At 40.8% G+C, this 9,650-nt stretch overlaps 2 protein-coding genes across 2 annotated transcripts; both read right to left on the reverse strand.

The window, feature by feature from the left end:
• Positions 1-3,470: 3,470 nt before the first annotated feature.
• LOC138885249 (uncharacterized) lies at positions 3,471-4,055 on the reverse strand. The gene has a single exon (XM_070166173.1). The coding sequence runs from the start codon at positions 4,053-4,055 to the stop codon at positions 3,471-3,473; it is 585 nt and encodes a 194-aa protein (XP_070022274.1).
• Positions 4,056-4,840: 785 nt separating this feature from the next.
• Positions 4,841-5,455, reverse strand: LOC138885250 (uncharacterized). The gene has a single exon (XM_070166174.1). It carries the CDS (start codon positions 5,453-5,455, stop codon positions 4,841-4,843), a length of 615 nt encoding a protein of 204 aa, XP_070022275.1.
• Positions 5,456-9,650: the final 4,195 nt, after the last annotated feature.

Genomic DNA, 9,650 nt, shown 5'->3' on the forward strand with positions numbered 1-9,650 from the left:
GTTTGACCAAACCTTGCTTCCGAGGTTGCCTACATATCGTCGTCTATAAAGGAATCAAGTCAGTGTAGTTCTGGAAGTTTTGGTAGCTGGGACTACCGAGAACCTGTGATTTCACTGCTACTGCTGCTGTTACTGCTTGCTGAACTCCTTATTACACTGAAATCAAAATAAAAAAAGCTAGGCAAGTCTATCAGCTATGAGTTACAAAATTCCTATCTATATGTCTTCAAACTTGATCTTGAAACTTCTACAGTTATGCCGCGCATCTTGAACTGTTGACTCGCGCTCTCGAGGCAAGCTTCTATTATTTCTAACTTGAATTGACCCCATTCTTCAGGCGGGTTCCTGTTGTTATTTTGGACTTTGAGCTTAACTCTGAAATGAATTCCCTCGTTCTCCAGGTGAGTGCCTGCTACTTGCCTTAATACTTGAAATGAACTCCCTCGTTCTCCAGGTGAGTGCCTACTACTTGACTTGATACTTGAAATAAATTCTCTCGTTCTCCAGATGGTTGCCTACTACTATGACAAAACAGACAAAACAAAAGAAACTTTTCTGCCCCAGTTTGGTACCGGGAACATTTATATGTGTTAATCAAATCCTGTTAACCAAAAGATCTCTAAGAATTTACGAGCTAAATTCCATTATCCAGAAGGGTCCTGAAAACTTAGAACTAAATCCCATTATCCGGGAGGGTCCTGACAATTTGAAAATTAAATCCCATTATCCAGGAGGATCCTGAAAACTTAAATCTACATCACATTATCCAGGAAGGTCATGGCAATTTAAAAATTAAATCCCATTATCCAGGAGGTTCCTGACAACTTAAAACTACATCCCCATTATCAAGGAGGATCCTGAAAACTTGAAACTATATCCCATTGTCCAGGAGGATCCTGAAAATCTGAAACTATATCCCATTATCCAGGAGGGTCTTGACAATTTGAAAATATATCCCCATTATCCAGGAAGGTCCTGACAACTTAACTAAATCTCATTATCCAGGAGGGCCTTGAGAACATGAAACTATATCCCATTATTCAGGAGGGTCCTGATAATTGAAAATTAAATCACATTATCTAGGAGGGTCCTGAAAACTTAAAAATAAAATTCCATTATCCAGAAAGGTCCTGACAATTGAAAATTAAATCCTATTATCCAGGAGGGTCCTGAAAACTTAAAACTACATCCCATTATCCATAGGATCCTGACAATTTGAAAATTAAATCCCAATATCCAGGAGGGTCCTGAAAACTTAAAACTATATCCCATTACCCAGAAGGGTCCTAAAAACTTGAAACTACATCCCATTATCCAGGAGGGTCCTGACAACTTAAAACTACATCCCCATTATCCAAGAGGGTCCTGAAAACTTGAAACTACATCCCATTATCCAGGAGGGTCCTGGAACTTGAAACTAGATCCCATTATCCAGGAGGGTCCTGAAAACTTAAAACTAAATCCCATTATACAGGAGGGTCCTGACAACTTGAAATTAAATCCCATTATCCAGGAGGATCCTGAAAACTTAAAACTACATCCCATTATCCAAGAAGGTCCTGAAAATTTAAAAACTAAATCTCATTATTCAGGAGGGTCCTGAGAACTTGAAATTAAATCCCATTATCCATGAGGGTCCTGACAATCTGAAAATTAAATCCCATTATATAGGAGGGTCCTGAATGCTTAAACTGCATCCTATTATCCAGGAGGGTCCTGGAAACTTAAAACCAAATCCCATTATCCAGGAGGGTCCTGGAACTTGAAACTAGATCCTGTTATCCAAGAAGGTCCTGACAACTTAAACTAAATCTCATTATCTAGGAGGGTCCTGAAAACTTAAAACTAAATCCTATTATCTAGGAGAGTTTTGAAGCCTTACGGCTGAACCTATCTGGAACATGCTTTCCTCATGGAGGATTCCTGCAGAACAAACAAAATTTCCTGCCCCTGTTTCAATCAAAGAAAATCTTGTCAGTTTGAAAGTGTGGTGGTTAGTTTGCGGCGTCCTTGCTGAAGGTGGTTGCCTTTTCATTGCCATGCTTTGTTCCGATTAGTTGCTTTGGGCTAGCAAAGAATTGTTTGGCCTTCTGATCGAACCTCAACCACAAAAATCCTGAATGACCTGAGCAGCTTACACTCAACCTGTTGTTTGACAACTTTGTCCTGCCAATTTTGAACCGTTATACTTCCTCAAAATTCACGAATCATTTGAACGCTTGAATTCGCATTAACACCTTATTTCTCATTATGAATCATGCCATTTTTTATATGCTCTGGCCGAACATTGCTTTGTGCAATTGAAAGTTGGTAATATGCTTTGAAATCCTTTCTTGCTTGCTTAATAAGGCTAACATTGAAAACGACTTAGAGAAGTAGACCCAAAAGAAACGAAGCAAAGTGACTTTGAGAATTAGGAATAAAGAGGAAACTTTGAACAAAGATGACTATTTGAGAAAGAATGGAAAAAAACTTATCTGAGTGAAGCATCTGGATCCAATGATCATGACATGCATTTCAGATTAATCAGCCCAGACCATTCACCTAATCACATTTCAGTTCATGCCCCGTCTCCATATTTTAAAAAATCGGGATTTCCATAATCCAATCTCTTTTCAAAGTCACGAACCTTATTCGGCTTGTAGTTCCCCGAAGGGTTTTCACCAACAAACCTCTCTTATTTGTTCATCTCTCAACTCACAGTCGCTTTAATGTACCTACGAGGGTTTTCACCATTAAGACTCTCTCATTTTAATTTGTCTCTCAGTGTTCCATCACCTTACGGTGCCCATGAGGATTTTCACCAATAAGACTCTCTCATTTATTTATTTTCCCTTGTGCATGAACAGAGTGTTACCCGTGATATGAATCATACATCTATCTCGCTTGACTTGGCATTCCTCAAGGATTGATCAGAAGGTTTTTTTTGGACGGTAGTGCGGGCTTTTGGATGGGGTTAGAAAGAAAAGGCGGTATGCAGGCTCAAAAACAGTTTAAAATAACAGGGTTCAAAATTACAACTTTTGGAATCAGATCTTTTGCAACACCATGACTTCTTCCCCGGTTTCTTTGAGTCTGGGGAATTTTGGATTTTTATTTTGATGGGACCGAACCATGTATGGCTGCCTACGTATCCTTAAAAGGAATCAGGTCTAACGTAGTTCAAGACACAAGAATTGCTTTGTTTTTGTTACCTTTTCTTTTGCTTTCTTTTCTTCTTTTTTTTCTTTATTTTGCTTTACTTTTACTTTTTTTTTTCTTTTTTCATTTTTCTCTTTTTTTCTTTTCTTTTCTTTATTTCTAAACTCTACTTCCGATTCCAAAAAGAGAGGTATGAAAGAAAATAAATAAGGTTCAAAAAGGGTAACAGAGGATAAAAATGTTTAGATAGCTGAACAAAATGCCTTCGTCATTCCAATCTTTGAAACATGCCAAATACAAATAATGCAATTGAAGACAAATCAAAGAAATCATACATAATATCTCCTGATTGCATTAGAATTAACAGTCATATCTACACATTTTCCTTCTATATCTGTTAAATACAAAGCACCATTGGGCAACACTCTTGTCACGATGAACGGCCCCTGCCAGTTTAGGGTAAACTTGCCTTTAGCTTCAGCCTGATGTGGAAGGATGCCTTTACTAATGATTGGTCTTGCCATTCTCTTCTGATATAATTGACCATGACATACTTCCGCCAATCTTTTCTCATCAATCAAACTTAACTGTTGTAATCGGGTTTTGGCCCACTCATTATCATCAATTTCGGTTTCAGCAATAATTCGAAGGGATGGAATCTCAATTTCTGCGGGTATAACTATTTTAGTTCCATATACCAGCAAACAAGGAGTTGCCCCTACTGAAGTGCGAACAGTAGTGCGATAACCCAATAAAGCAAAAGGCAACTTTTCATGCCATTTCCTAGAACCTTGCACCATACGAAGTATCTTCTTTATGTTATTGTTAGTCACCTCAACAACTCCATTTGCATTGGGGCGATATAGAGTGGAATTTCGATGCATAATCTTGAACTGTTGGCAAACCTCTTTCATCAGATGACTATTGAGATTAGCAGCATTTTCTGTGATGATTACCTTGGGGATTCCAAACCGGCAAATGAGATTTGAATGAACAAAGTCCACTACTGCCTTCTTGGTCACAGATTTGAAAGTTACAGCTTCGACCCACTTGGTAAAATGATCAATGGCTACCAAAATAAACCTATGCCCGTTAGATGCTATTGGCTTAATTGGTCCAATGACATCTATGCCCCAAGCAACAAAAGGCCAAGGTGCCGACATTGTGTGCAACTCAGATGGCAGAGAATGAATCAGATCACTGTGCACCTGGTATTGATGACATTTGCGAACAAAGTTGATGCAATCACGTTCTACTGTGAGCCAATAATAACCTGCTCGAAGAATTTTCTTTTCCAAGATATATCTGCTCATATGCGGCCCGCAAACTCCAGAATGCACTTCGGCCATGATAGTCGAAGCTTGTTTAGCATCTATGCACCTCAGTAGTCCAAGATCTGGTGTTCTCTTGTACAAGATTCCCCCGCTCAAGAAAAATCCGCTCGCCTGACATCGGATGGTTCTCTTTTGATTCCCTGTGGCCTGTACCGGATATACCCCCAACTTGATGTACTCCCTGATATCATGGAACTAATGTTCACCATCAAGTTCCTCTTCAACCACATTACAATATGCATGCTGATCACGAACTTGAATATGCAAAGGGTCGACATAAGCCTTATCCAGATGGAGTAATATTGATGCTAGAGTAGCCAAGGAGTCGACAACCTCATTATGGATCCTAGGAATATGCCTGAACTCTATTGATCTGAATCTTTGACAGAGATCATGCAGACATTTCGATATGGTATGAGCTTCAAATCTCGAGTCTCCCATTCTCCCTGAATCTGGTGAACCAACAAATCTGAATCTCCTAAAACCAATACTTCCTGAACTCCTATGTCTACAGCTAACCTCAAACATAGAATGCATGCCTCGTACTCAACCATTTTGTTGTTGCCGTAAAAGCGAAGCTGAGCTATTACGGGGTAGTGATGCCCTGTTTCAGAAATGAGTACAACCCCTATTTTGACACCTTTCATATTAGCGGCCCCATCAAAGAAAAGTTTCCAACCTGGCTTTTTATCCAGGTCAACCTCGTCAATATGCATCACTTTGTCATCAGGAAAATAAGTCCTCAACGGCTCATACTCTTCATCCTCCAGGTTCTCGGCCAAGGCTTGGGCTTTCATCACAGTCTGAGTCACATAGATGATGTCAAAATCTGTGAGTAAAATCTGCCACTTTGCAAGTCTTCCTATGGGCATAGGCTTCTGAAATATATACTTTAGAAGATCCCTCGAGAAATGAGGTAAGTAGTGTAGGAAAACAGATAATGCTTCAACTTTTGTGCCACCCAAGTCAGGACGCAACATGTCCTTTCAAGGAGGCTATACTTGACCTCGTAAGAAGTGAATTTCTTGCTGAGATAATAAATGGCTTGCTCTTTCTTACCAGTGATGTCATGTTGGCTCAACACACAACCAAACGAATTATCCAGGATTGTCAAATAGAGAATTAAAGGTCTCTCAAGCGCTGGCGGGACAAACATAGATGGGTTTGACAAGTACCCCTTGATCTTATCGAATGCGTCCTGATACCCATCAGTACATTTGACCACGACATCCTTCTTCAAAAACTTAAAGATGGGATCACATGTTGTCTTGAGTTGAGCAATAAACCTGCTAATGTAGTTTAATCACCCAAGAAAACTCATCACCTTAATCTTATTCTTTGGCAGTGGTAATTCTTGGATGGCCTTGATCTTTGACTGGTCCAGCTTGATACCTCATCGACTGACTATGAATCCCAATATTTTTCTAGATGGGACACCAAATGCATACGTTATAGGATTGAGCTTGAGGTTGTACCTACGAAGCCTTTGGAAAAACTTTCTCAAGTCTCCGACATGGTCAGACTGCTTCCTTGACTTTATGATCACATCATCTACATAAACCTCAATCTCCTTATATATCATGCCGTGAAATGTGGCAGTCATTGCCCTCATGTAAGTTGCCCCAGCGTTCTTCAAACCAAATGCCATTACCCGGTAGCAATAGGTTCCCCAGGGCGTGATGAACGCAGTCTTTTCTGCATCTTCCTCATCCATCAGGATCTGGTGATACCCTGCATAGAAATCCACAAAAGACCCAATCTCATGCTTGGAACAGTTATCAATCAAGATGTGGATATTTGGCAATGGGAATTTATCCTTTGGACTTGCTTTGTTGAGATCGTGGTAATCAACGCACACCTTGGTCTTACCATCCTTCTTTGGTACTGACACAAAATTAGCCAACCAAGTGGGGTATCAAGTGACTCGAATGACCTTTGTATCTTGCTGTTTTGTGATTTCTTCCTTGATCTTCACACTCATGTCAGTTTTGAACTTCCTTAACTTCTTCTTGATAGGAGAGAATGCCGGATCAGTTGGCAATTTGTGAACTACCAAGTCAGTACTCAAACCCGACATGTCGTCATATGACCATGCAAAAATATCTTTATATTCAAACAGTGCTTTGATTATTTCTTCCTTGATTTGTGGTTCCATGTATATACTTATCTTGGTTTCTCTGATATTATCTGGATGTCCTAAATTGATTGCTTCAATTTCACTCAAATTAGGCTTGGGTTTCTCTTAAAAATGATTTAGTTCTTTACTAATTTACTCAAATGCCTCCTCTTCATCATATTCTATTTTATCATCGCACTCTACTTCTTGGATTATTATTTTAGAGTTAGATTGGCTTTTAAGACTTGGCCGAAAATTCCTCATGCATGTCATGTCATTGAAACCAACATAAAAAGAACTGTATAAAGAAAGACAAAAATGACACTATTAGGAGTAGTGGAAAAAAGGGCAATTGCATTTCATTAAAAATAAAGGATTGAAGGGTTTGTATATCAAAACAAGCGAAAAATAAAATCTGGATAACAGAAAGGAAAACAAATCAAACTACCAAAACTCCTTCCGAGTCGGGAGAGGAGTAGCCTTCCAATTGCTAAGCTTCACTTTTGGCCCAACAAACTCCACATCTGCTTTACTGGAACCTTCTCCAATTTCCACCATGTTAACCTCATCAAATAGACTCTGGAACCTTTTGATTATCTCTTTATCGAAGTCGACCACAGGCTTTGGAATTGCTAACATTGAGCGCTTCACAACCCCTGGCTTGACAAAGGACCTGGAGAGGCATGGGGTAGGCTTAGGGAGTGAACATGCCTTCTTTTTCAACCTTTTAGCCCTCTTCACCTCCTCCCTCGTGGGCTTGAATCCCAAACCAAACGTACCCAGATTTTCACGTAGACACACTAGATGCACGATACCTTGTAAAGATGAACCCAGACCTTTGCCCAACACGAAACCATTCTTTAGCATTTCATTTGCTACCATGATGGATGCGGAGGCTAGCTTTGGACTTGGAATGCATTCCCTCTCCAGAATCTTCTCAACTGATACTGTTTCGAAAGTTTGGTAGACCCAAGGCCCTTTATCATCTTCGACTTCAATAAACGGGACATATGTATCATTGTAAGCACATAAGTTCTCGTCACCATGCACAATTATTTCCTATCTGTCCCACTCAAACTTTACCATTTCGTGCAAGGAAGACGGGACTGCCTTAGCAACATATATCCAGGGCCTGCCCAATAGTAAATTGTAGGAGATGGCCACATCTAGCACTTGGAACTCCATAGTGAATTCAACTGGTCCTATTGTCAGTTCAAGCATGATATCGCCAACAGAAACTTTCCCTCCTCCGTCAAAACCTTGGACACATATACTGTTCTTGTGGTTCCTTTCAGTACCAATCTTCAACTTTTGCAGAGTGGAGAGAGGGAAAATATTTGCACTAGAACCATTATCAATTAATACCCTCGAGACCACAGAATCCTCGTATTTCACTGTGAGATAAAAAGCTCGATTGTGTTCTGTCCCCTCCAAAGGAAGCTCGTCATCCGAGAAAGTGATCCTGTTTGCCTCAAATATCTTGTTAGCAATCTTCTCTAAATGGTTTACCGTGATCTTATCAGGGACATGAGCCTCATTCAAAACCTTCATGAGGGCCCGGTAGTGTTCGTCTGAATGTATCAACAATGATAAAAGAGAAATCTGAGCGGGTGTCTTCCTTAACTGTTCCACGATGGAATAGTTCTGCACCTTCATTTTTCTCCAGAATTATTCCGCCTCCTCTTCGGTAACTGGCTTCTTTACCGGGATTGGGTTATCTTTGAGTGGCTTAGCTTTCTTAATTCCTCTAGGGTAAAGCATCTCCCCGAACGAGTCAACACCCGGGTCTCATTAACTTCCTTTTCCACTTCTTTCCCTTTATAAGTTACTATCACTTGCTTGTAATTCCATGGAACAGCCTTGGTGTTATCTATCAATAGCTGGGTCACGAGTTTAATGACAATAAAGGCAATGCGAGCCCCTTCCACGATTATGACAGGCTTACTTGATACTCCTGGCACAACCACTCTCGGCTTTCTTTGCTTTGCTTCAGCATCATCTGGGAACCCTTTCACGACTAATACAGGCAGCTTAACATTGGGCATGCTTAGCATGTCTGTCAGCCCTTCAGCTGTCGAGGATGTTGCATTTGTAACAACTGGAGTTTTGACTGAATTACTTTTACTAGCATGGATCATCATGATAGACTTCGAAGGCTTCTCGGGCTCCCCATCCATATACACTATCTCAATCATGTGCATTTCGGCATGGGCCGTCAGACGATTTTTGTTGATGTTTGGCGCTTCCGGGTTCTGGACCACAATTTGATTCATATCGATAAGCTCTTGGATTTCGCTCTTCAAATGCCAACACTTTTCTGTGTCGTGCCCTGGAGCATCAGAACAATATGCGCATCTGAGGGAATAATCCAAAATCTTTGGAGGGGGTTTGGTAATTTTGGCTCAATCAGCCTCAAAACATCCAACTGCCTCAACCTCTGAAACAAACTGGCATACGACTCTCCAAGCGGGGTGAAAGTTTGTTTTCGCTGTTGCCTTTCCCGTTTATACTCCGGCCTGGGTCGAAAGGTTGGACCAGTAGGGTTTTGGTATATTTGTGGGGGTGGATATGGATTTTATGGAGCTGGGGCATGCTATTGCGGGTAAGGAGAGGGTTGAGCATATGACTGTGCGTGGTGGACATGGTATTAGGTTGGTTTGACTGAATATTGAGGGTCTTGTGATGGGAAGAGGTGTTGGGGTAGATTATATGGAGATTGGGTGTAGGTTTGAGGCTGGGTCGAGGCTGGGTGTAATGGTGAGGTGAAACCATTGGGCCATGCCATGATCCTGAGATGACCATGGCAACCTTTTCTTTCTTCTTCTTCTTCTTCCCTAACACACCCCTGGTGCCATTCTGGATTGCTTGCGTGGTTGCTTTTATGGCGGAGTAACTCATGATCTTGCTTGATTTGAGCCCTTCTTCCACCATTGCTCCCATCTTTACCACTTCATTAAAAGACTTACCTATGGTTGAGATCGGATGACCAAATTAAGTATGCTCCAAGGCCTGAAGAAAGTACTACACCATTTCGTCTTCTTCCATTTGAGGGTTGACCC

The sequence above is a fragment of the Nicotiana sylvestris genome, chromosome 2 (genome assembly GCF_000393655.2).
Source record: "Nicotiana sylvestris chromosome 2, ASM39365v2, whole genome shotgun sequence".
Classification (NCBI taxonomy): Eukaryota; Viridiplantae; Streptophyta; class Magnoliopsida; order Solanales; family Solanaceae; genus Nicotiana; species Nicotiana sylvestris.